Source organism: Rhineura floridana, chromosome 14 (genome assembly GCF_030035675.1).
Source record: "Rhineura floridana isolate rRhiFlo1 chromosome 14, rRhiFlo1.hap2, whole genome shotgun sequence".
Classification (NCBI taxonomy): domain Eukaryota; kingdom Metazoa; phylum Chordata; class Lepidosauria; order Squamata; family Rhineuridae; genus Rhineura; species Rhineura floridana.
The window spans coordinates 32,091,817-32,119,108 of NC_084493.1; the positions used below are offsets into that span (position 1 = coordinate 32,091,817).

General features: G+C 44.3%; 1 protein-coding gene across 7 annotated transcripts in view; it reads right to left on the bottom strand.

Annotated features, from left to right (window-relative positions):
* The window catches only part of THSD4 (thrombospondin type 1 domain containing 4), a 699,350-nt gene that overhangs the window by 189,689 nt on the left and 482,369 nt on the right, over positions 1-27,292 (bottom strand). The window contains exon 1 of one of the 7 annotated variants that reach the window (XM_061595170.1): positions 18,459-18,475. The exons of the other annotated variants lie outside the window; for them this stretch is intronic. Coding sequence (XP_061451154.1) covers positions 18,459-18,467 — 9 coding nt within the window. The 5' untranslated portion in view covers positions 18,468-18,475. Of the gene's footprint in view, positions 1-18,458; positions 18,476-27,292 lie in introns of those variants that run through there. 7 annotated transcript variants of the gene reach the window in all.

Consider the following 27,292-nt stretch of genomic DNA (forward strand, 5'->3'; position numbering starts at 1 on the left):
TATCATTGGGGTGGCCTCAGAAAATAATTCACAGTGATTAAAGCTTTGACCTGTCCATCAAAATGAAAGATGCCCCTTCAATCTCTATACCCCTCATTCTTTCCACTCTCTCCCATCTTGAGCTGTGGGTCTTTCCTCAGTCAGAAAAGAAAAGGGGGTGAGGATATCTGCCTGTAATGATGGGCAGGATCTGCTAATTTCGGTTCTCCTAGTTTCTCATTTCTCCAATCTTAGAATCATAGAAGAGTAGAGTTGGAAGGAGCCTACAAGGCCATCGAGTCCAACCCCCTGCTCAATGCAGGAATCCAAATCAAAGCATTCCCGACAGATGGCTGTCCAGCTGCCTCTTGAATGCCTCCAGTGTCGGAGAGCCCACTACTTCTCTTTAGGTCTCTACATTTCTGTACCAATTTTGTGACTTTTAAAAAAATCCTCTTTAAAAGTTGCTCAGCGTTTTAGTGTGAATTTCTCCTAATATAAATATTGTTGTATGCAGTTTTGACTAATGTACACATTTTTGCAAGTAATTTCTCCTAATAAAATGCATTTTCTATGTTGCTTTCACTAATATATATACATGCACACGTTTCCCTTATATGCATTTTTGTAAACATCATTTGGCTAGAAAACTGCATTGCAAAATTTGGATAATTGTGAATTTTGAAGGATGGATGTTTTGGTTCTCATATTGTTTCAGAAAATGTGGTTTTGATAAATTTGGCTTTAAATGTGAATTGAATCAAATTTCTCCCCACCACCATCTGCTTGTTTAACTTTATGGGGAAAAATGGAAGCAACAGATCTACTCAGAAGATTGGGGGCTCCCTGATCCATCTTGACCGACCTTGTTAATAGTGCTTTCTTGCTCAGCAATATGAAGGACTACACCTTGTTATGTGGGTACACCCAGAACTGATGCCCGTCCCTAATATATTGTTGCCTATAATTATGGAAGAGAGCATGGAATGTCATGACCTCACCAACAGGAACCAACAGGAACCAAACCAAAGATTTCCCCCATCCTCTTTCATGCCTTTCCAATCCTTGTTTAGAATCTCAAAGGGGTGGGAGTGGTTGTGAAGGATTTATAGTACAGAACAGTTATTTTGGAGCGAGTGGGTATAGCACGGATGGCGAACCTGTGGCCCTGCACATGTTGTTGGACTCCCACTCCTGTCATCCCTGAGCACTGACTATGCTGGCTGAGCTGACTGGAGTCCAAGGGATGGTCAAGGGAGGATGGGAGTTGTAGTCCAACAACATCTGCAAACTCCCTTCCTCTAGGATAGGGTTTCATGTAGATCAATGTTCTTCAACTTTGGGTCCCCAGATGTTGTTGGACTACAACTCCCATCATCCCTTGACCAGTGGCTAAGCTGGCTGGGGATTGTGGGAGTTGAAGTCCAACAACATCCAAAGTTGAAAAACAGTAATATAGATCCCCCTTCTAATGACCTGTTCTTAAAATATGGCCACCTTAAAATTTACTACTGAGAGTAATAGTACCTGTTTCAGAAGCCCACAATGCATATAGTATTTATTGCATGGATATATTTATATAATGTTATCTGCCATTACAAGATTTGACATCTGTCCTTTAAAATGTTTTATTGCTTGAAGGAGGGTTTTTCCCCCTCCCTTTACCTTGAAAGGCAGCCAAGTGTTTTCTTTATAAAAGAGAACACTTGAATCAACAGAACTCTGATGTAAATCAAGTTGGGACTAGTTTATTGGCAGTGACAAGATTTCCCACCTCTCTTGTATTGTGGGAGGGTGGGAGCAACTGGGGAAGCTGAGACACACTGATACTGCCCAATTCATCTCTAAATGTCTTATGAAAACTCAGCATTGGAAGTGACATTCAAAGATGCAAAGCAAGGTCTGCCAGTAACATCATCTTCATCATCATCTATTTATTTATATAGCACAATCACATGCAGATGACACTGTATGTAAAATAAAACAATAAAAACAAGTCCCTGCCCCAAAAGGCATACAATCTAAATAAAATAAAATGAGGACAACAAAGGAAGGATAAAAACATAGAGGATAAAGCAAGGATTTCAAATTTATACAATCTAGGTATACGAATTATAGAAAATTAAATAAAAACCCCTAAGCTGAAATTCCAAAAGCTTTTGGAATAAAGGAAGGTTTTTAAATAACTTGTAAAAAATTGAGATTGAAGGAGCAGTCCATAAGTGCTCTGGGAGACAATTCCAGGAATACGGAGCACCAAGATAAAATGGATGAAGATAAAATGGATGAAGATATGCTAAAGAGCTAACAACCCTAGGATGGGTCAGAAGCACAGAGTTTACAGAGCAGAGATCCCGAGCAGGGCTATAAGGAGGAGCCAGATCACGTAAAGCTTTAAAAGTTTAAATTAGAAGCTTGTACTGAATCCTGAAATAAATAGGGAGCCAGTGACCACTTTTTATTGCAATCAGATGGGTTGGGAATTGTAATGCCAGGTTATTGACATCATGCTTTTACTCAGGATGGGGGAAAGACTCATTAATCATTCCAATTTCCTTCATTATTGGGTCCCCACAGAGAGTCACTGAACACCCCCAGTATATTAGGAGAAATGTACACTAAAATGTTGGCAGATTTTTGTGATGACTTTTTAAACAATAAATAAATCTCAAACTGATGCAGAAATGTGATGACCTAAATTTAAGATTGGAAAAATGAGTGAGAGAATCCACAATTGCCCAATCTGCCCCTCTCTACTAGGATTATTTCAAAGCATATTGGACTAGCTGGATGTTTTTGGAAGACAATGCATCTAGAAATGCCTATTTTTTGAAAACATATGCTCAAAATACATATTGAAATGTAAATTTTGATGTAGAGACACACTTCTTTAAAAACACAAATTAATATGGAAATGGAACAGACTTATGAGTAGGGATGTGAGAAGGCATCATTTTCTGTTCTGACCTGTATTCGTCACATAGAAACATAGGATGGTACAGTTGGAAGAGGACATCAAGTCCAACCCCCTGCTCAATGCAGGAATCCAACTTAAAGCATACCCAACAGGTCCAGCTGCCTCTTGAATGCCTCCAGTGTTGGAGAACCCACCACCTCCCTAGGTCATTGGTTCCACTGTCATACCGCTCTAACAGTTAGGAAGTTTTTCCTGATGTTCAGTTGAAATCTGGCTTCCTGCAACTTGAGCCCATTGTTCCAAGAAGAGATCCTGGCCCTCCTCAGTGTGGCAACCTTTCAAGTACTTGAAGAGTGCTATCATATCTCTCCTCAGTCTTCTCTTCTCGAGGCTAAACATGCCCAGTTCTTTCAGTTTTTCCTCGTAGGGCTTTGTTTCCAGTCCCCTAATCACCGTTGTTGCCCTCCTTCGAACCTGTTCCAGTTTGTATGGAACATGGAGCATTCCTTTGCAGGTTATATTACACTGAAAATGGTATTATATGTCCTGCTGTCTGCTGTTGGTGAAATTATGTAACTTACATAATCAGTTGAATAAACTATGTTGTCAGTACATTATTTCACCCCATTCATTTCAATGCAAAGGAAATGCAAGGCAGATGCAGAGGGGGAACATAATTATGCATCATTTGTGGACTGAAAGCATCAACAACAGTGAATACAATTCATGTCCCTTGAAGGGTTGGAATCCCCCACCCATTCAACCTTCTTTCCAATGGGCCCAAACTGCCCGTCAAATTTCACAGGGCTTTATATGGTTTGTAATACCACAGGGTTTCTGAACATGCACACTTGGCTCTTGCAGGCTGTTGAATTTCTTGCCTCGCAACATTTGCTGGGTTTTGTTTGTAACTATGGTTGGATATTGGAAACAGGTTGAGACCTAGACAATTGATTTAAAAAAAAGCAGGTCACACAAGATGGGAGTCAAGCCATCCTTGCTCTATATATCACAATTAGAAGAACAAAACCTTTTTTGTTTTCTTAGTATTAAGCTCTTAAGCTTTGATATATTAGCCAGTTTAGACTAGCAGAACGGCTAGAAAATGTCCCAAAATGTGAATTACAATTATCCCTTCTTTAGAGTGCTCACCGTTAAGCACTGCCAATGTTTACTGTAAACAGGAATCTAAATGCAAGACAAATTAAAAGATTAGAGACATGCCGCAATTATGAGATTACAGTTCCTTCAAGCGGCTTCAGTTTTCTGACATAATCCAGTACAATTTAAATGCCCTGCTTTACTTTTCAGTATCAAGCCTGGGTTTCACCAGAAGAGCCATCAAGCGAGTCTTGAAAGACTCTTGTGGCCAGATACTGCCACTAACCAGTGGTATTACAAACCATATAAAGCCCTGTGAAATTTGACAGGCAGTTTGGGCCCATTGGAAATAAGGTTGAATGGGTGGGGGATTCCAACCCTTCCTTATTCCATCACTCCATTCTTGCCCTTCCTCTCCTTTCAGACTCATAACATCTTCCTACATATGAGCGGATTTCCCAGTTCTACTCCATTCCTTCCTTGTTTTCTGGCTTTGCACTGGTCTTCATCCCATTCCTCCTCAATTCCACATCAACTAGGAAAATTCCTGACATTAATTCAGAATTGGAGTGTGTGCAGTTTGCTGTTATTTTCAGCCCCTTCCAATCATTTCCTTCAGCCCCCTGACTCTGTATTGCTGTTGTGTTCATTCAAGAAAATTTATACACTGCTTACTGGAACAAAAGAGCTCTAAGTGGTTTACAGTAGTCTATAACATTTTTTAAAAATACCAGTGAAAAGGAAGCATTAAAACTAGCCAAATAAAAATGTTAAAATATAAAATAAAAACAGAACTTTAAAACATGTATACTTACTGAAGTTTACTAATGTTAATATTGTGCACTAAAATGACATGGCCTAGATAGGCTTGCTGGAACAAAAAATGTTTTTAGCAAGTGCCGGAAACAATACAGTGATGATGCCTGCTTTCTATCAGTGTGTGGTGTGTTGCATATGTGCATAGAATCATAGAGATGGAAGTGACCTTAGAGGCCATCTAGGCCAAGCCCTTGATCAATGTAGTATCTGCAATGCAGAAGGGCAACTACAGCATCCCTGGCAGGATGTTGTCAGGAGTTGCTGCCAATCAGGCCATCCAGCCTTGGCTTAAGCAGTTCCAGTGAAGGAGAGCCAACCATGTCCTGAGATTGTCTTTTCCACAGCTCTTACCATTAGGGTATTTCTCCTAACGTTTAGCCAAAATTTCCACCCATTTGGAGCAACAGAGAACAAGGCTGCTCCATCTTCTGTGTCTTTAGATATTTGTAGAACACTATCATGTCTCCCCTTAATCCTCTCTTTTTCTGGCTAACCATACCCAGCTTTCTCCATCGTTCCTCATGGAACATGGTTTCCAAAGCCCTCACCATCCTTGTCACCCTCTAATGGACACACTCCACTCCTTGAAATATGATGTCTAGAACTGGACACCGTATGTCTGTTTCAGCTAACCAGTGGAAAACGGAATGGAAATATTATTCCTCACACATTGGAAAAGGGGAAGGAGCTATCTCACTGCAGTTGCCTGCCCATGGGCCGATGTGTGCTTTGGAGGTTCTATTGCGTGTCCTATTGCTGTTAAAGGTGTGGCTGGCTATCACTAGAGATGGGGGCTTTTCAACAGTAGTGGTGTGGTCTGCCTGTGGACTAGGATCTGTCGGCCTGTGCTGGTTCAAAAGCATTTCATCAACTGAACAGGCTAGTATCAATTTGAGTTCATTCTTTGTCTTCAAGCCACTGCTCTTACTGATCTGTTTTTCCCCCTCAGAAAAAAATGATATTAATAACAATATTTTGAAAGGAAATATCAATAGATTGAAAGAAATATAGATAAAAATATTGATATTAATATCAATATTTTAGACACTGATCCGTTTCTGAAAATAGCCATGGAAAATCACTACATAAAAATCCAATCCACAACAATAACGAATAAGCAAATCAATGGAAAATTTGGTACCAAATCTGAATTGGGCGGAATTCTCCCTACTGTGGACATATGTCAGGGTACTGTTCATGTTATTGGTTCTTCATAGGCAGATGCTGCTGTGTGCTTAATTTGGGTTTTTTCTGTTACTGGGTTTGTAAGTAGTTTTCTATGTCATAATTATGATGCTGATTAGTTGCTGTTATATGTGTCTTTGGCCACATCTGCACTACACATTTCAAGTAGAATTATACTGTTTTAAATTATACAGCCAGGAGAGTGGCTGTATGCTATAGCCAGCATGGATTTTTCACATTCCGCAATGTTACATTGAAAATATACCCCATGCCATTCTGATGCTTCCTATAAGCTTATTTCAAAACAAAACCTTACAAAACACATAGTCCTGAACTCAGAAAAGCTTGCTTAACAACCCTCCAAATTTTCATGGTGATACACAAAACAGTCAGAGAGAATAGAGAGTTCAAAGTGTAAAAAGAGAGAGAGAAAAACGAGTTCCCTTTTGGACTTTTTTCTGTCAGAGTTCTCATAATCTGTTGAAATTCATTAAAAATCAGCCATATTCACAGAGTACTTGTAATCCTATTACTGACCTTGCCCCATACTCTGACCTTCATCTTCTGCAGCTTCAAAGTTAAAAAAATGACTGGATGATTTTTAATTGATTTAATAAATTTTGGCTGGGACCCTATGATAAGCCCGGGCATGCTCAGTAAAAACCAACTGTCAGCGTTCTAAAAGCCAGACTCACAGCTGTTTGGCTTGCCTAATCAGATTGCCACACCAATGCCAGACTTTGATTTCACTTGAGACAGTCATGCCTTCCCCCAAAGAATCCTGGGAAGTGTAGTTTGTGAAGGGTGCTGAGAGGAGACTCCTATTCCCCTGAGAGAGTTCCAGTGGCCAGACTGGTTTAACAGTCAGCCACTCTGATTGAAGGTCTGTGAGGGGAACAGGGCGTCTCCTAGCAACTCTCAGCACCCTTCACTAACTACACTTCCCAGGATTCTTTTAGAGAAGCCATGACTGTCCAAAGTGAAATAAAGGCTTGGTGTGGATGTGGCCAGGGACAGCTTTGGTTTAAATTTGGGTGGGAGGCTACAAGTGCCTGCTGTAGAATAAAAAGGTGGGGGAAACGCTGAAAAGTAATGATACTGTTCACAATGTTTTCCTTTTGGAAAGGAAAGGGGCTTCCCCTCTGCCCAGTACCCACCCACCCAATCTCCCCCCTCCTCCCCCCCTGCCCCTCTCCCAGGTCAGTGTTAGACTACAACCTGGGAGACCAAGGTTCAAATCCTCACACAGCCATGAAGCTCACTGGGGGACTTTGGCCCAGTCACTGCCTCTCAGCCTCAGAGGAAAGCAATGGTAAAACCACCTCTGAATACCGTTTACCATGAAAACCCTATTCATAGGGCTGCCATAAGTCGGGATTGACTTGAAGGCAATTCATTTCCATTTTCAAACATGACTGCACAGAAATAAATCCCACTGAACTCAAAAAGTATACAAATGATCAAACCCACCCTCTTTTCTCCATAGTGAACTTCCCATGTGGTCCTAGAGGCCACAACTCTACTGTAGGACTTATGTGCCTCACACAGAACCTCATACTTCACCTCCTGGGGAAGTGTGAGGGAGGGAGGGGCCCTCCTATTCCTATTTCTTTTCAGGATGCTTTTGTGTAACCAAAGCCTGGGGAAGGTCAGAAAATTGAGTTAATGAAATTAGCATGACTTTAAAAAGTTGAAGGCTGAGCTTGCTTCTTAAATGGAAGGGGTCTTGAAATAGGAGATAATACAGTTCTTTAGCTTCACTTAATTTTTTGACAAGTACATCAAGAATGCCCTGCAGTTGTTGCTTGTGCAATGATCCATTAAGGCACTGGTGATGATGACATCATGGGTGGGATTTGATTTAATCCTCATTTTTTTCTCCCTTTGAAAAAAAGGCTTTCCAAACAAGCAGATGCAGGTTTTGAGTGCCTTGCTTAATCCGTGTTAGTGCTGCAGAAGGCTCTGTTTCTGTCGATCTTTTTGTGCCTGTGCCTATGAGTGTGAATGGGTGCATGTGTGTGGAAACTATCAGGCCTTGGAAGCCATCTTGCATGGCATTATGAGTTGGCAGAGTGTCTTACGTTTCTGATGGGTGTATGCCAGGAAAGCAGAGTTAATTAACTAACATATTCGCTGTTTGCCATCACTGGCAAAGGAATCCAGATGTTGAGTTTCCAAGCCTAAAACAATATTTTATTGTGCATGGGTTAAAAAATGGAACAACTGTTTACATAGTTAGAGGTGGGAGCAAACACAGGTGTGAAATGAAAAATGACCAAGTGGAGTATGACCGGCAGTGGTGGTGGGGATCAGTAACACAAGGGAGACTAAATCTGAACAAGTTCTCTCCAACTGGATGGTATATAAGCTACAAGTCTCTTAAAACGCTAAACCAGGCTTGGCTTAGGGTTGGCAGAGAAATTAGATTCAGTCCAAGCTTAAGGGCAAACCTCTCTAATTTGCATTTTCTGAAACAATACGTGGATAGAAACACAGTCATCCTTCGAAATTGCACTCCCCCAACTCTTGAAATACAGTTCTCCAGCCACGTAATGCGTAAGAAAATTGTCTCTGTTAGTGAAAATAGTGCTCCTGGGGTGAGACTGTGCTTGGGACCATCAAGGGGCACGCTTTGCTACCTGCTTTGCCCCCTCACCCCTGCTTTCAGTGACATATTTCTGGGGACTGCCCTTTACCAGGAAGATGAATGCTTTTGGATAGCTGTTGATGCTTTTTAGAAATGCTATAATTTTGTTAGTTTGATTTTTTGTAAATTGTATTGTTTTTATTTGTATTTTGTATTTGTGTTTTTTAATTGTGCATAAGCCACCTTGGGGGCCTTTTTTGACCAAAACGCAGCCTAGAAATAAAACATAACATAGCATACAAAATGCATTATATCATGGTAGATGTTTTGTAAAAATGTGCATGTTAGGCAAAACTTCACAGAAAAATGTGTGTATTAGGAGAAATGTGCACTAAAATGTTAGTGAATTTTCAGGAGGGCTTTAAAAAGATCACAAACTGTTGTGGAAATGTGGAGAACAGAATTTAAGACTGGGGGGGAAAGATGCTGAGAGAAACCAAAATTGTCAGATTTGCCCATCCCGAGCTTGAATACAACATTGCCCTCTTCATTATGGAAGCATCTGGGCAAAGTGGGCCCTTAACTTTCATTACAATAATAATAATTTATTTGTGCCCTGCTCTGCTTCACAAGCAGCTCAGAGCAACTGACAATCTTCAAAAAGTCAAGGTGAAGGTGACTTCAGCAAATTCTTCTCTAGCAAAGCATGCATAGAAATATGGGGTATGTGTAATCACCACCAAAGGAATACTGCTGAAAGCCTTTTGGATCCCCTCAAAATTAAGTCAGTGTTTTGCACCAGGAAGATCCCCCCTCAAAATTGACTTTAGTCTCACTTTAGGCCAGACTCCCCCATCTTGATGCTTTCTAGGGATAGAATGATCTGTCAATTTCAGTTCTCTCTGCATCTTATTTTTCTAACCTTAAATTTGGTTCTCCACATATCTGCAACAATTAGTGATTTTTTTAAAAAATAAAACATCCTCATGAAAATCCTCATGCATTTTAGTGCAAATTTCTCCTAATAAATACATTTTATATGCAGTTTTGACTAATGTACGCATTTTGGCAAGAAACTTCTAATATAATGCATTGCTATATGTTATTTTTACCATGTATTCTTTTCTTTTTTTAGCATTTTTGTAAACATTGCTTAGTTGGAGACCTGCACTGCAAAATTCAGATTAGTAAACATTTTGAAGGATGTCTGTGTTTTGGTTCACATACTGTTTTGGTTTGGAAAATGCGAATCTGGCTTTATTTGGTTTCAAATGCAAACTGAATTGAATTTCTTCCCCATTCTTAGTGCGCTCCAGATGTTTCTGGACTCTAGCTTCTATCAATCCCTGACCACTGGCTATGCCAGCTGGGGCTGGAGTTTGAGTCCAGCAACATCTGGAAGGCACCATGTGGGATCAAGAGTTTTAGGCAAAATTTCAATGGTAATGTTAATAGAAATGTCAAAGGGACCCGAAAGAGTATTGATAACTTCCTAGGTTTCTCTCTGCATTCAGAAAAAAACATTCAAATTATGGTGGAAATTGCGCTGAAAGATAAACCCTGATTTTTTTTACTCTGTTTTTGCTACTGCCAGAGGTGACATTCCTGTCGGCAGTCACAATTCTCCCACCCTCTCTGAAAGCCCCTACAAAGATGCTACAGTCACCTCCCCCAACTCCCATCATCCCTGATGGGCTGATGGGAGTTGTAGTCCAAAATATCTGGAGGCCCCAAGGTTGGGAGAACAAAAAACGGCCTTTGTTCCAAGGGGGTGGCTTGTGACAAATTGGTGGGCCTAATTGATTCCTGTGGTGACAGCAGAAATATTTTTTTGTTTAAAAAAGCCACCACTGCCACCAAAGCAAAGATTTCCCAAATCTTTCACAAAAGTCCACCCCCTGTGAAAAATGGACACCCCTTTTTTACCACATGTGAATGAAGAGGCAAATTTGAGGGAGGGCATTTTGTTTCAGCCCTAGTTAACACACACACACACTCACTCTCTCACACACTTTTTCATTTTTAGTATTATTGCCTGCTTTGGATGGGGTCGTACTTCCTCTGAAAGAGCAGGTCCATAGTCTGGGGGTGCTCCTGGGTCCATCTTTGTAGCTAGAGGCCCAGGTGACCTCAGTGACTAGGAGTGCCTTTTACCAGCTTTGGCTGGCAAGACAGTTGTGGCCGTTTCTGGACAGGGACAGCCTGACCACTGTTGTCCATGTACTACTAACCTCCAGGTTGGATTACTGTAATGCGCTCTATGTGGGGCTGCTCTTGAGGCTGTTCTGGACACTGCAGCTCGTGCAAAATGTGGCTGACTGGTCACTGGGGCAGGGTATTGCCAACATGTTACCCCGCTGTTGAAAGAATTGCACTGGCTGCCTATTAGCTACTGGCCTAAGTTCATGGTTTTGGTGTACAGCTTGGGACCAGGATACCTGAAGATCACCTTACTCCTTCTATACCTTCTATACCCAGTCGATCACTACACTATGCAGGTGAGGGCCTCCTGCAGATACCATTTTATCAGGAGGTCCATTCCACACAACTTAGGAAGCAAATCTTTAGTGTAGTAACACCTACCCTTTGGAAATCCCTCCCCTTAAATATTAGACAGGCACCATCTCTGTTATCTTTTTGTCACCTACTGAAGCCCTTCCTCTTTCAACAAACCTTTTAAGTAGAGACCTTGTGTTGGAATTGCTTTTTAAGATGTTTTAAAGCCTTTTTAAAAATATGTTTTTAAATATGTTTTGTTTTAAACGTGCTTTCTTTAAGTAATTTTAAGGTGTTTTATTTTAATATATTTTAATATGTTTTTATGATGTTTTAGTGTGTTTAGTGTTTTTGTTTACCACCCAGTAGGAACTGGGAGGAAGGGCAGAATATAAATTTAAATAATTATGGAAAGTTATGGAATCTTCTTGGTTAAATTAAAGCAGGGATGCATTTAATTTTTTTGGGGGGGTATCATTATTACTTTTTATTATTATTAGGGTAAAATCTGTGATAACTGTCCCAAATGAATTAATAGCTTTCCAATCAATTCTTAAAGATTGGGGTGGTGGAATAGTGTCTACTCAGAGGTGAATCTAAACTGGATCCTTCAAAATTCTCCTTTGCTAATTTCTATGTTAAATATTCCCCAGTGTGCTCTCTGCCTGCCCAAATTCCTATCATCTGGCTGAGGGTGATGGAAGTTGTAGTCCAAAACTTCTGAAGTGCATCAGGTTGGCAAAGACTGGCCTATGGTGACTGGCAATGGCTTTCCCAGAGTCTCAGACAAGAGTCTCTCACTGCTACAGCACACCTGATAAGTGCCCATCCAACTGCTGCTTGAAAGCATCCACCACCTTCCAAGGAAGTCTGTTCCACCACTGAACAACCTGTATGATCAGAAAGTCCTTCCTAATCTTTAGTTGGGCTAAAATACAGCACTAGCTCCTTCAACCTTTCCTTATAATAGTCGCTCTCCAAGCCCCTTACCATCTTTGTCACCCTCCTCCAGACGTGTTCGAGCTTGCCAATACACTTCATAAACTGTGGTGCTCAGAACTAGATCCAGTACTTCAAGTGAGATCTGATCTGACTGAAGCAAAACAGAATAGTATAATTACTTCTTGCTGTCTGGACATTACACTTGTGTTGATGCAGCCTAGAATTTCAGTGTGTGTGTTTTAAACTCTTCTGGTCTATTAGCCCCTAGAATCTTTTCACATGTACTTCTCTTAAGCCAAACATCACCCCTCCTATATTTGTGCACCTGGTTTTTCTTTCCTAAATGCAGAACTAGACATTTATCTTTGTTGAAATTAATTTTGGCCCAGTTTTCCATCTTGTCAAGATCTTGAATCCTGCTTCTCTCTTCTAAGATATTAGCCCCCCTACAAGGTTATAAATGTCATAAACATCACAACACTTTAAAAATATATTTTTTACATGGTTTGACAGGGGCCTTCTGGAGATGCTTCAAATGTATAACTATTGGTCAAGGGAAGCACAAAGGGAAGACATGACCCTCATCCTTGTATTTTTTTTGGGGGGGTCTATATTGTTAGGTCAAACTTGTTTGCCAGATGGAATGATTTCCTCAAGTGGAATCTATCTACATGGCCTCTTGCCTTTGCATTGCATAACCACTTAATAAATAAGTCATGTAAAAGGAGACTGAAGCTCCAAGTTCTGCTCACGCTAATGCATTCAAGTGCGGGGGGGGGGGATCCTGAGTCATTTCCTTTTTTCAGCTCTGCCATGTGCCTGTAATAACTTAGCAAAACAAAAAGCAGCAAATTTAGGTCTATTTTCTCTAGCACAGAGTGGTACAAAGCTAGCAGCCATAACTGAGTTTTAAATTTATAGCAGGGTGGCTATAAATTTCTCTAGACATGGCAAGGGATTTCCTTCTCCCCTCTTCACTTAAGAAAAATACCAGGGGATATAAGGAAACAGTCAAAGAAATATATACATGAAGGGCATGGGAAAATCAGGACTCCTTTTTTTCTGTGTAAGGAAAATACTATTAATCTCCCAACTCGAGGATGGAAGAGGGGAAAAAATGAAGGATTTTTCACCTCTAGCAATCAGTAGTGCAGTGGCAAATTCAGAAGTGCAGGGTCCCTTCATGATAGTCACAGCCATGCCCCCCCTCCTTTTTTTTTGCTGCTGGGTTGAGAATGAGATACTTGTTAATCCCTTCTCCCACAAAAACAGACATCCCTAGGAGCCAATAAGCATGAAAGGGGAGAGTGTTAGCTACTGAGAAGAGACTTCTCAGTATCTAACTCACCTGCTTTCACTCTGATTGGCTCCAATCAGCAGGAAAGGACAAGGAAACATGTTAGGAGATTCTTCTCAGGGACTAACACACACCCCTTTCATGCTGATTGGCTCATTGGATGCTGGAGATATACCGACCCTGCTGGGACCCTGCTCCTCCAAAAAGTAAGGTGTCTAAGACCCCCTGAGACCCTGGACGACTACACCCCTGCCAGCAATTGAATAATTTTTGTACCGAATGTTTAGATCTTGGCAACTGGGGGTGGGTGGGAGGGAGTCTGGCACGTCAATTACAATGCCCACAAACGAAACATACAAATATGTAACTTTACATCCTCTGAGAGACTTAATTTCTCTTTTCTTTATACAGCATCATAGATATACGTGGCACTTTACAGAGTTATATATATATACGCACAAACATACAAATCAGATCCCTGGCCAGAAGAGCTTACAAACTAAATAAGGGGGGGTGTCTAGGAGGGAGAAGGTAAGGAACAGAGGAGAGCATATGTTCCTGCTGTCCCTATTTATCAGTGACTTTCCATATTTTCTTGCAATCACAAGTAACACTGTCCCTGATAATGAACCTTGCCATTTGGGGAAGATTCCAAAATATATTTTACAAATTTTTGCAATACTATTGACATGTGCATGAGAGATGAGACTAGAAGAATGCCCTAGTTCTCTTGCATCTCTTCCCTCCCCTCCGCATTAATGGCCCATCAAATGCCCTGTGTTTGAATTACAGGCCAATATCTCGGGGCAGAGCAGCTGCTTTGTATTCAGAAGGTCCCAGGTTCAATCCCTGGTCTCTCCAGGTAAGGCTGGGAAAGAATCCTGCTTGATTCCCTGAAGACCTGCTGCCAGCCAGTGTAGACAATACTGAACTAGATGGACCACTGGGTTTGACTCAGTATACAGTATTTTCCTATGTTCCTGTGTTTACAAACTCATCCATATATGAGGTTAAACAGTATATAAAAATATCCTTACATTTGCTAGGAGTGGGGAGGAATTGGTTATGGTTAGTTGACAAACACACTTCTTTTAGAAACCAGGATAGGAAACGCTATTACAGAGTCAGTAAATGTAAACTTTTTATCACTGCATAATAATGGAGGAGCATCCTCTGGAAAATAAATTTGTCTTTGCCTTCTCTTTCTGGACATAATCTGCACCATCACCATGGAAGGGCAGAGAATTTTGATTCATTTTGCATACCTAATGGGGACTTTCCAAAACAATACGCAAACTGGAACACAACCATCCATTGAAATTTGCATTTCTCCAATTTTTGCAATGAAGTTCTCCAGCCCAGTAATCGCCACAGAAATGCAGATATTAGGGTGAAGTATACATATAAATGCATACATTAGTGAAAATAACATAGAAAAACACATTTTGCTGGGGAAAATTGCAATGTAAAAATGTTTATATTAGGATAAATTTGCAGTAAAACACTGATGAATTTTCATGAGGACTTTTTTAAAAGAAAGAAAAGAAATGGTAGATTGATGTGGAAATGCAGATAACTGAACTTAAAACTGAACTGAACTGAACCTACTGGAGGAAGGATGGTATATAAATAAAATAAATAATAATAATACATTGGAAAAATGAGAAAGCTAAATCTACATATTTGCTCATCCCTAGCCACTGGGGATAGGATTCATCCCCCCAGATCCATTCCACCCAGCTCACCCCAGCAGCACAGAGAAGGAGGAGGCAGGAGAGAAGGAGCCCTCTCTGGGTGGAAGGACAGAGAGGCAGGCCTGTCAAAAGCCTCCCCAGCAGGGCCAGACCATGGAGGAGGAAGAACAGGCACAGGAGGTGCCACACTGCAGGGCTGCAATGGGCAAACATCTGCTTAATTCCAACCCTTGGCAGTCAGATTGAAGCAGATCTTTCACCCACCCTAGCATGCAGCCTGTCACTTCCCCTCCGTGTGGTGCCGCTTCTTCCTGTTCCTCCTCTGCAGTCTAGCCCTGCTTCAGGAGGCTTCTGCTGCGGCAGCCACTCTATCCTTTCACCCGGGGAGCGCCCCTTCTCGCCTGCCTTCTCATTCTCCATGATGCTGGAGGTGAGAGAGAGATTGGAGGCAAGCAAATCCCATCCCTACCAGCCACCATGCACAGCAGGTGTGGGGAACCTTTGGCCCTCCAGATGTTGCTGAACTACAACTCCCATAAATCCCAGCGAGCACATTCAGTGGCCAGGGATGATGGCCATGGCAGTTCATCAACTTCTGGAGGGCCAAAGGTTTCCCACACCTGACACAGAGGAAGATGGTGAGGCAAGCAGAAGCTGCTTCTTGGTTCTGTCACTGCTCAGTTGCTTAGGGGAAACTAGTGAATAGCCATCAACAACAAGGAGGAACTGGATCAGCATCAGCACAAGCAGTGAGCTCTTGGGGGTAGGCAGTGTCCTCTGCTGAGTCTTGGTGGGTGACCGAGGAAGCCAACCCCCAAAGCTGACTGTGGTGCACCAGTCTTAAGCTGCATTTAACAGAAACATGGTATCCAGAACATGGGAAGGATCATTCTGCTGTGGTCAGGCTGCATCTGGAGTACTGTGTCCAGTTCTGGGCACCACATTTTAAGAAGGGCATTGACAACCTGGAAGATATCTAAAGGAGCGTTAGGGATCTGAAAAACAATGAGGAATGGGTGAAAGATCTGGGTATGTTTATCCTGGAGAAGAGAAGATTAAAAGGGAGTCGTGATAGCAGACTTCAAACACCCTGAAGAGCTGTCACACAGATGATAGAACAGACCTCTGTTGCTCCAGAGGGCAGGACTAGAATAAATGAGTGGAAACACCAAGGAAGCAGATTTCTTCTAGATATTAAGACAAACTTCCTAACGGTAAGGGCTGTTCATCCATGGAACCGGCTGCTTCATGAGCTAGTGGGTTCTCCTTCGCTGAAGGTATTAAACTGAAGGCTGGAGGGCCATCTGTCAGGGATGCTGTAGTTGCAACACACAAATCCTGCATTGAGAAGGGGACTAAAGACTAAATGACCTCCAAAGACCCTTCCAACTCTATGATACTGTTAGAGGAACTACATTTGTGGGCTGGAAGTCCTTAAAAATGACTCCGGAACCACCATAAGCCTTTTTCTTAGGGAGATGAAGAAAATGCCCATCATATTCCTTTCCCTTAAACCCCAGTATGTTCATTGCTATCCAGCCACTGCTTCCCCCATTGCCACTGACCTTGCAGTGAGTACGTACATGCAGTGCTTTTTTGGTAAAAAATGAAGTGGCAGTACTTATATCTTAATAAACGTCTCATGTGTGCTTGCCTAAAATAGCTGCTATGGGTAACAAACAAGAAGTGCCAGTACGCCGTACTAGAGAGTACTGTCACAAAACAAGCCCTATGTATGTGGATGCCTAAGGAGGTCCTCCGCTGTTTTTGCAGAATAGCAGCTTTCACTGCATCCTCGCTCTAGCTATATGTCTGTCTGTCTGTCCAAACCTTATAACTAAGGAGGAACACTGCCCAAATGTTCTACTGTCTGCCAAGTTCTGCAGAAATAATGCAGCAATTGCTGTCTGTCTTACACACCTAGACCCAACACTTTTGCTGTAATATGCAGATGGAAAGAAGCAAAAGCTTGAAACTCTGAGACTTGAACATTTGATCTGCTGTATTAACTGTTTTGCGCCAAAAAAAAAAAAAGGAAGGGAGGAAGAAAGACAACTTGCAAACAAAAGAGGAAAATGGAGAGCAAAACTCAAAAGAAACATAGGAGGCTGCCTTATACTAAGATAGACCAATGGTCCTGTTCAGTCTACACTTGCTGGCGATGTCATCTCCAGGGTTTCAGGAAGGGGTCTTTCCTCAGCCCTCTGATTTGGAGAAATGTAAAAAATAGGTTAGTTGGTGCTGGTGAACAAAGGAGATGTGAAATGAAAGACATTCTGATTCTCATCTTCCTTCATCTGGAAATGTCAAATAACGTCACTAAAGCTTACCGACTAGGAACAGAGGAAGGTGCCTTATACAGAGTCAGACCACTAGTCCATTTCCCTCACATTGTCTACACTGACTGGCAGTGGCTGTAAGGGGTCTTTTCCAGCCTTCCCTGTAGATGCTAGGGATTGTACCTGGGACCTTCTGCGTGCAAAGCAGGTGCTCTGCCACTGAGTCACTGGCCTTCCATCTCCTGTCCTACTATATGTCTAAGTATGAAGCTCTAATTGTGACCCATATACAGACCAGTCCCTTTCTTTATTCACCTGGCTCTCTCTGGTCTGGTTTTTTTCTACGTCTCCTTAATTCTGGTTTAACAAGGATTATTCCCTTGTTTAAACAATGTCCATTACAGTCTCAAGGGAACTGTCAATTTCATTTTCTCTGAGTCTCATTCTTCTAGTCTTCCATTCATTTTGCCACATTTCTGCATCAGTTCATAATTGTCTCTCTTTTAAAAAAAAGTCCACAGAAAAAAATGTCAAAATTTTAGTGCATATTTCTCCTAATATACACAGAAAACAATATTACATCATTGGAACAAAGCCACACGCTGAGGGTTGTATCTAATTCTAAGTAAACCCAAAGCAGACTCATTGAAATTAATGCACATGACTACCTTAGGTCCATTCATTTCAATGGGTCTACTCTGAGTAGGACTTAGTTGGATGCAACCCATAAGCATCGAACCATCAAAGGAGGGAGATGGAGTCAGGCTGGGGGAAGGTATCAGGCACCATAGGATGGATTCCAGGAGGATGGGGAAAAGGCGGGGGGCTGGATTGGAAGCAAGTGGACTGTACTGCAAATTATTTGGAAGCACAATGTCACACTGAGACAGACAGACAGACAGACAGACAGACAGATAAAGCTGGATTATCACATACAGTATATGAAGTTAAATAACTTTTGTATACCACCTTGGGAAGGCTTTGCCCTGAAAGTGTCATGGAAGTACTATCCATCAATAAATAAGCAAACAGATTATTTGTCCCGGTACTGTCTACTCTGATTGGCAGAAGAATTCCAGGGGCTTGGGCAAAAATCTGAAAAACTAAAACAACAACAGTAGTATTCCCTACCCCCAATCAGCTGAAAAGGAGCACCACTTACCCTTTCCATTATCAGATAAAAGGGATGTTGTCTTGCTGACGGATGCACTGCTGTGCCTTGAGGGCTGGTGGACACGGGGATGTTGCAGCTACCAGTTCAGCACGGATCAGATGACTGAAGGGTCATGTGCGGTTCTGACTAATCCAAGGATGAGGAACCTGTGACCCACCAGATGCTGCTAGACTGCAACTCCCACCTGTCCCAGCTGGCATGGCCAAAGGTCAGGGATGATCAAGTCCCATAATGTCTGGAGGGCCACAGGCTCTCCATTCCTGACCTAGTCCTATCTAGGACTTGGCTCTAGCCTGGCAATTCAGTGTGAGCAGCTCTCTGATCATGCACTCTTGCATGTTTGCATAAAAGCCTCCTGACTTGCCTCTGAATTCCCAGTTCTGATGCCACGTAAGGGATGCACACTTGGGGAAATGCACCCTATGTACAACAATGTATCAACTCCTGACATGCCTCTGTGAAAGGTAGCTGCTACCAAGAGGCTACCTTGTATACTTTGGAGCACAAAAACTGTCCGAAGGATAATATTTAAAAAAATATTATATAACAACAAATGTATCAAGAGATTCAACCCTCTGAAACCCAATGCTAGATTTAAGAATTCAAGTAAATATTCTGCCATTTTCCACTTTTCAGAAAAAAATAAAACATAAATAGCTGTGCTTTGAAGGCTAGCCAGGTCAAAAAAAATTCAAAGTGCTAGTTCCAAAAGTAACAAATGGTTGCAGTTAAAACAGAGTCAAAAGAGTTTATGAAATTTGCAAGCCTGAATAATAATACAGTCACATTTCAATCCAGTTCCTACACTCCCCTGTTGAAAGTTCTCTGTGGCTCTGGGACATCACTACTGCATCATTCATTCCTATAGAGCAGGGACTGCCAAACCAGAGAAACTGTTGTGACCACCACACACATCCTGCATCTGAGCACACACTGTAACCTGTTCTATTGGCTATACCATAATTCTAATCTGAAACATAATTTCAGCAAGGGAAGACGACCTTGCTGGTACCAAGGGAGGTCTTTGTGGGTGCATATTTGGTCAGAAGCACCACACTGACAATCCCTGCTGTATAGTCACACCACTGAATTCCTTAACACAATGGTCCAGGACACATGCCTTCAAAATATCTAGTTCTCACCCAGTTGGAGATGATGTCTTGAGCTCTCTGCATGGTCTTCTCAGCTAGACTTGACTTTCCATGTCAAGTTTGCATGTGATTAACGTAAGTCCATTCAGTCCAGTCCCCCCCCGTATAACATTTATTTAATAATAAATAAAATCTCACTAAAGAAAAATGCATGCATAATTACTTACATAAATATGACAACATCTTATAATAAAGTTCACAAATTATATGGATGCATATTATCTTCAAATGTGTTGTTCCAATGCTGCAAAAAGACAACCCAACTTTCCATAAACTTATTTGCCTATCCATATTTCTCTTTCCTATAGAAAATCAGCTTAGATAGTGTAACAATATCCCAAATATTCTCACACCATTCAAAGATAGGGGGCAATGTTTTCTGTTTCCAGGCTTTTGCAATATTGATTTTGGCAGCAGTCAAAATATTCAATATCATCTCTAAGTCATCTTCAAGAGCAATATCTCTCAAATAACCAAGCAGCAATATTTTGGGATTGTTTGATATTAAATAACCCAGCATATCCCATATCAACTCACAGTTCAGATTCCAGTACACCTGTATTTTTGGACAACTCCAAAATATAAGCAAGAGACCGGTGTTAGTTCCATTATAGCTCCAACAGGTTTCTTTTAAAATTTGCATTTAAATTATATGCATTTTATACATATTTTAGGCATATTTCACCCCTAAAATACACAAACTGAAAATGCATCACAACATTTGGAGAAGAGTGTTATCCAATCAATAGCTGCATTCCAATCCACAGGTAAGTGCACGGCCAGTAAATTAGATGTTTACCTTAAAATGCAGACCAAATGAATGTCTCCTCCAACCCTACTCTCAGTATGTTCCAGTTTTAAGGACACATTGTCAGGCTACGTTTGGCAATCTGCAAAGCAGGCAATGGGAGGGTTGTGCATTGAAGGGGGGCAAAGAGTAAAAAAGGAGATCCCAATAAGCATCCCCCACTTCTTCTCATAGAAGTTTCAGGATCCAGAGCACATTCACACATGGACCCTGCCTACATGCCTTGAGACCCAGCTTTTGGGAATCATTGTCACATTTCTTACTTACCTATCTTATTCATTTGCTTACTATATTTATACTTTTCTGCCAATGCGCTCAAGGAGATTCATAGTAGAAAAAATGGAAATTTTACTCACCGTGAATTTCTATTTGTAGATAGTGCTGGAGGACATTCCTCAGTAGGGATGACTCCTCCTACTGGTCATGACAGGCAGGGTCTCTAAGCTTCTTTGTAGCCTCTCCTGTGGGAGGAGTCGTCCCTCGCTCCAGACCGAACTGACAGAGCCAGGAACACTCCTCAGGCCCATATCCACATCTTCCCAGACGTCCCTAGAGTGGAAGCCTATACCAGGAGAAGCTGAAGAAAAGCGACAGACCAACACGGAACCTACGTGCTGGAAGACGGGTCATACATGAAGGGAGACACACAATACTAAACAACGTGTGCAAATGTAAGGCGCTGGCAGAAGCCCTAACTCCCCGCATTCCCCCTTCCACTCCAGAAGGTGAAACAGAGGAATAAGAGGTGGGTGGAATGTCCTCCAGCACTACCTACAAATAGAAATTCACGGTGAGTAAAATTTCCATTTTTGCTAGATAGTGCTGGAGGACATTCCTCAGTAGGGATATGACAGAGCAGTGTACCAGGACTGTAGGTGGGATTCCTCTAGCTAGAAGGCAACACCTTCTGGAGCACTTTCCTGCCAAATGCAGCATCGGCTGATGAGAATGAGTCTATTTTATAGTGTCTGATAAAAATGTGTGGGGAAGCCCATGTAGCCGCCCTACAGACATCCATTATGGGGAACCCTCCCTTAAACGCTGCTGAAGCCGCTGCCCCCCTAATTGAGTGCGCCGTGGTACCCAATGGAGGTTCCTTACCCAGAGCATCATATGCACGTGCTATAGCTGCTCTGAGCCAGCATGAGATAGAGTAGGTTGTCACCTTACACCCCTTTGATTTCCCAGAGAAGGCGACAAAAAGGGCCTTAGACCTCCTGAACTCTAAGGTACGATCCAAATAGAAACGAAGGGCCCTCCTCACATCGAGCGAGTGCCACCTACGTTCCTGGGTACAGGAGGGAGCGGGGCAGAATGAAGGGAGAACCACTTCCTGCAACCTATGGAAAACAGAATTGATTTTAGGCAGAAATGCCGGGTCTGGGCAGAGGACTACCTTGTCCTGGTGAAACACGCACAATTGAGGGTCAGAGGACAATGCCCCCAACTCGGAAACTCTACGTGCCGATGTGATGGAAACCAGAAAAACTGTTTTAAGCGTCAAGAGGTTCAGGGGGCAGGTAGCCATCGGTTCAAATGGCGGTCCCGTCAGCGCCGTCAGTACCCAGGTAAGGTTCCAGTTTGGAAACCTGTGAATCATTGGTGGGGAAACCAGCGTCACCCCTCTTAAAAAGCGTTTAAGGAATGGGTTGGAGGAAAGCGGGGGCCCCCCAGGCATAACAAAATGCTACTAAGAGCTGCAGCTTGTCTCTTGATTGTGGCTGCGCTCAAACCCTTATCTAGGCCCTACTGGAGGAACCCAAGGGGACCCCTGACGTCTCGAGACCAAGGTTCCACTGTATTTGCAGAGCACCAGGACAGGAAAACCTTCCACGTGGATGAATAAACCCGGTTCGTGGACTGTCTACGCGAGGCCAGTAGCGTGTCAAGCACTTTCCCCTTAAAGCCCTTATCGCTCAGCCTCCAAGCTGTTAGCCGGAACAGTTCGGGTCGAGGATAGCAGACTGGTCCCTGAATCAGAAGATCCGTTCGAGAGGGTACCTGCCAGGGTGTCTCGACTGACATAAGAACATAAGAACATAAGAAGAGCCTGCTGGATCAGGCCAGTGGCCCATCTAGTCCAGCATCCTGTTCTCACAGTGGCCAACCAGGTGCCTGGGGGAAGCCCGCAAGCAGGACCCGAGTGCAAGAACACTCTCCCCTCCTGAGGCTTCCGGCAACTGGTTTTCAGAAGCATGCTGCCTCTGACTAGGGTGGCACAGCACAGCCATCACGGCTAGTAGCCATTGATAGCCCTGTCCTCCATGAATTGGTCTAATCTTCTTTTAAAGCCGTCCAAGCTGGTGGCCATTACCGCATCTTGTTCATCAGGTCCAGAAACCAGGGACGTTGAGGCCAATAGGGCGTCACTATAATAATTTCCGCCCTCAATGTCCGAACCCGCTGGATCGTGCGTTGTATCAGCCCAAACGGAGGAAAGGTGTACAGGAGGCCTTGTGGCCACGGTGTGACTAGAGCGTTTGTGCCCTGAGCCTGGTGACACGGATGTCTTGTGAAGAACCTGTCCAGATGTGCGTTTGCGGGTGTGGCAAAGAGATCCAATACTGGTTCTCCCCACCTGCGCACCACCTGTTGGAAAACTTCCGGGTTCAGTTGCCATTCTGCCTCCTTGATAGCTGTCCTACTGAGCCAGTCGGCTACAAAGTTGTGTGTGCCGGCCAGGTGCTCGGCCTTCAGAGAGGCAAGATGCCTTTCCGCCCATTTGAGCAGGTGCTCCGCCTCAAGCATTAGGCCCTTCGCTCTCGTGCCCCCTTGTCTGTTGACATAAGATTTTGCCGATGAGTTGTCGGTGCGTATGAGTAGATGCTTCCCCCTGATCTCTGGGGCGAAGGCTTGTAGGCCCAGTCTGATGGCCCGCAACTCCAGTATATTTATATTGAGCTCCGCTCCATTGCAGACCATGTCCCCTGGGCTACATTGTGGTCCAGGTGAGCCCCCCATCCGTATAAGCTCGCATCTGAGGTCATGATTATACGTGGGGTTCTTCTAGGCTGACTCCGTGGGCCAACCTCTGAGGTTCCAGCCACCACCGGAGCTCTGTCCGTACTGTTGGAGGCACGGAGACCGAGCGTCTGTGTCGTAGGAGAATTGCCTCCTGGTAGGGCATAAGGGTCTGTTGTAGTGTTCTTGAGTGGAATTGGGCCCACTGAACTAGGTCGTATGCTGACACCATGGACCCCAAGAGCTGAGCTAGCCTCATCAGGTCCGATGCTGGTGCAGCAACTGCTTCCTGAAGCAACAGCTGAAGTCTCAAGGCCCTTTCTTCGGTGAGCCTCATGCAGAAAAGTTGCATGTCCAGGATCACCCCCAAGTGCGGAATAGTTTGGGATGGGGTCAGCATGCTCTTTTCCAAGTTCACTATGAAGCCCAACCATTGGAGCCATGATACAGTGAGATGGGTTCCTGTGTGTGACTGGTCCCAGGATGGCGCTCTCACCAAGATGTCATCCAAATAGGGATGCACGCATATCCCCATTGTTCTGAGGTGTGCCACCAGGACCACCAGGACCTTGGTGAAAACTCTTGGTGCTGAGGATAGGCCGAACGGTAAGGCCCTGTACTGGAAGTGTCTGTTGTCGTATGAAAACTGGAGAAAGCGCCTGTGTTGTCTGCAAATTGGAATGTGTAGATACGCCTCGGAGAGGTCCACAGAGGTCAGCCAATCCCCTTTTCTTAGGGCTGCAGTTATGGAGCGAAGGGTTTCCATTTTGAAGTGTTTTTTGGCCACCCACCTGTTGATCCATTTGAGATCCAAAATAGCCCTCTTGTCCCCATTCTTTTTGTCGACTAAGAAAAAAATTGAATAAACCCCTGACTTCCTCTCCGAGGGAACTACTGGCTGTATTGCCCGGATGTTCAGCAGATGCTGAATAGCTTCCAGGTGGCGCAGGTGCTTCTCCGGCCTTCGAGACCTTGGGGTGGGTCGAAATCTGTCGTGTGGAATGCAAAGAAACTCTATGGCATATCCCATGGACACCGTGTCCAGCACCCATTTGTCTGAAGTGATGCCTCTCCAGTGGGGGGCGAACTCTAGAAGCCTGGCTCCCACTCCGCGAGAGGCTGCTGGGGACCACCAGTCAGGAGGAGGAGCCCTTTTGGACCCCTTTCTGGTTCCTCCCTGAGGAGAATGGGGTGCCTCCCAGTTTAATGGAGGAAACATGTCCACCCCCTTTGTCTTGTCTGCCCCAGCAAAACCTGTTGGAAGGTTGACTGTGAAATCTAGAGGGCTGTTTTGAGGAACGAAAAAACTGGTTCTGCCTGCCCTTCTGTTCCTCTCTTCTGGCCATAGGGAGTGCTTTCTTCTCATCCCTAGTTTCCACCAGGTGGGCCTCAAGAGGCTCCCCGAATAGCTTAGAACCTGAGAAAGGTAGGGCAGTGAGGCGGGTCTGTGACCCTGAGTCCACAGCCCACTGCCTGAGCCAAATGTTACTCCTTGCCACAGTGGAGGCAGCCATAGAGCGCGCTGTAGACTGTAGGGCATCCATGGATGCGTTGGCTGACAGGGCCGAGGCGTATGCCATTTTCTTTAACCCATCCTTTACAAATTTTGGGACATCGTCCCATGCCCCTAACTCTTCGGCCCACATAAAAACCGCTCTAGAGAAAACTGAGGAAGTGGCTGCGGCCCTGAATCCGACTGCATCTGCCTCAAAGCTCCTGCGAAGAGCCCCTTCGACTTGCTTGTCGCACCGGTCCTTAGGCCCCCCCTCCCCTTCTGTAGGGATCACTGCAGAGCTAGCAAGGGCAGCAATAGGCGGGTCCACTGTGGGAAAACACAGTTTTGCCATGATCCTGTCGGCAAAGACGTAGTGTTTCTTTCCCCACTTGGCGGATGGCTTTGGTTTGCATGGGGATGACCATTCAGCATCCCACATGTCATCAAATGCCTGGAGAAAGGGAACTGAAACCTGCTTAGTGTCCATGGAGGGGAAGGCCTTCTTTGCACCTGCCGAGGCTGACTGAGTGGGTGCATCACCTTCCGCCTCAGCCTCTGGCAGTTGTAGCACTCTGCGGGCCTTGGAAAGGAGCGGCTGAAAAACCTCTGGAGCAAAGAGTCTGGGTTGCATCTGGGTGACTTCTATTTCCTCACCCGAAAGCTCCCCCTCTTCCCTGTCCTGCTCGAGTAGGTCTTCAGAATCTGATAATACCACCTGTTGCACAGGAGCCTGCCTGGGCGACTGTGCCTGTGCCTGCTGATCCCGAACCATTGAGGATGAGGGACCTGCATGAGTCTGTGGGGAGGAACGCCTTGCTATCCCCCCCAACGCGCTATGACCCAGGTGCTCCTTGTCACCCCTGGGTGCATCTTTAGCTGGCTCACTGTGTAAAATGTAGGAGGGTGGGGGCGAGCCCCCCCGCATCATGTCTTGATTGGAAAGGGAAGAGGACCTGGAGTGGCTGTCTCTTAAAGATGAGCTGCCATGCCTGTCCTCCCTGCTGGAGCCTGGGGAGGGAGATAAGCGCCTCCGCTTACCCCTGTGGGAGCGCTTCCTGGAATGTTTGCGCTTCTTACTTTTACATGCGTGTGCAATAGAGCCACTGACTTCAGAAGCAATGAGCTCTAACCCAGGTCATAAATTTGGGAAACTGCGAGTGGGGGGGGGAACATCCATACCTTCATCTAGGAGATTCATCCCCCCGCTGTCTACGCTCTGGGACGGAGAGAAGACTGATTGCTGTGAGTCCTCTAGGTCCCTTGCCTCCCCCACGTGGTGAAGCTCTTGGCGGGAAGGCAGAGAGGAGGCAGGTGAGGCCATAATATGGCGGCCTTGACTCCGACACTGAGGGAAAAGCGCGGGAATCACTTTACAGGCGAGCCGCATTAGCGGGCGCCGCTCACCCCCCTGCTGGGACATTCTCTCGCAACGAGGCAAGCCTTTGGTGAAGGGGGGGGAGCCAGGAGCCGCGATCCCGCTGAACGCGAGGGTTGCAGAAACGCGGCACCGCGGAGTGAGGTGAGAGACTCCCGTCTGGGCGGCTGCTGATCTGCTGGCACGCTGCAGCTAGCCATGCTCTGCCCTTCTTTGGCCTCCTTTCCAACGTCTGTGAACCCAGCCGGGTTCAGCCTAGCCTCACAAACCCGAGCCCCCACGGAGTGAAGGTAGGGGAGGGGAAGGAAACAGGCAGGAAATAGAACAAACGCAAGGAGAGGAGAAGATTAGCATAAGAAAAAGACTAAGAGGTAGAAGCAGAAAACGAAAGAAAGAAGCTCTAAATAGAGAAGAGAGCTTAACTCCAGACCTTCACTGACCGCAGGCAGGGCCGGTCTGGAGAGAGGGACGACTCCTCCCACAGGAGAGGCTACAAAGAAGCTTAGAGACCCTGCCTGTCACAACCAGTAGGAGGAGTCATCCCTACTGAGGAATGTCCTCCAGCACTATCTAGTAAATGTCAGCTTATCGTTTAATGGACATGGTAGAAGAAAAGGAGGTAGGAAAGGAAGAGGAAAATAAGCAAATCCAGATGTGATGGCCATTGCAGGAAACAGTTGTGGAAAGGGATGGGGGAAAGGGATTGCTCTCTGTCCCTAACACAACCAAGTGGAATAAGTGTCCATGGAGGCAATACTGGGAGAAGAGGAGCCCAAATGGCAATTGATCTGGCCAGAACAATGGAGGGGGCCTGTTGGATTCAATCAGGTGGAATGACCAGTGGAGGCTGCTCCATTAGGGAGAATGGGGCAGCACTACTCTCAGCTTTCATTTTTTAAAAAATCAAGTTTCTAGGTGGTCAGGTTCTCGCAATATACACCAAAATGTCAGCCTCACCCACGACTTATGTGAAATGATCTCTTTGTTGGCTGCTCTAACCCCGCCTTTTCAGGTTTGTAGCCAGTAAGTGAA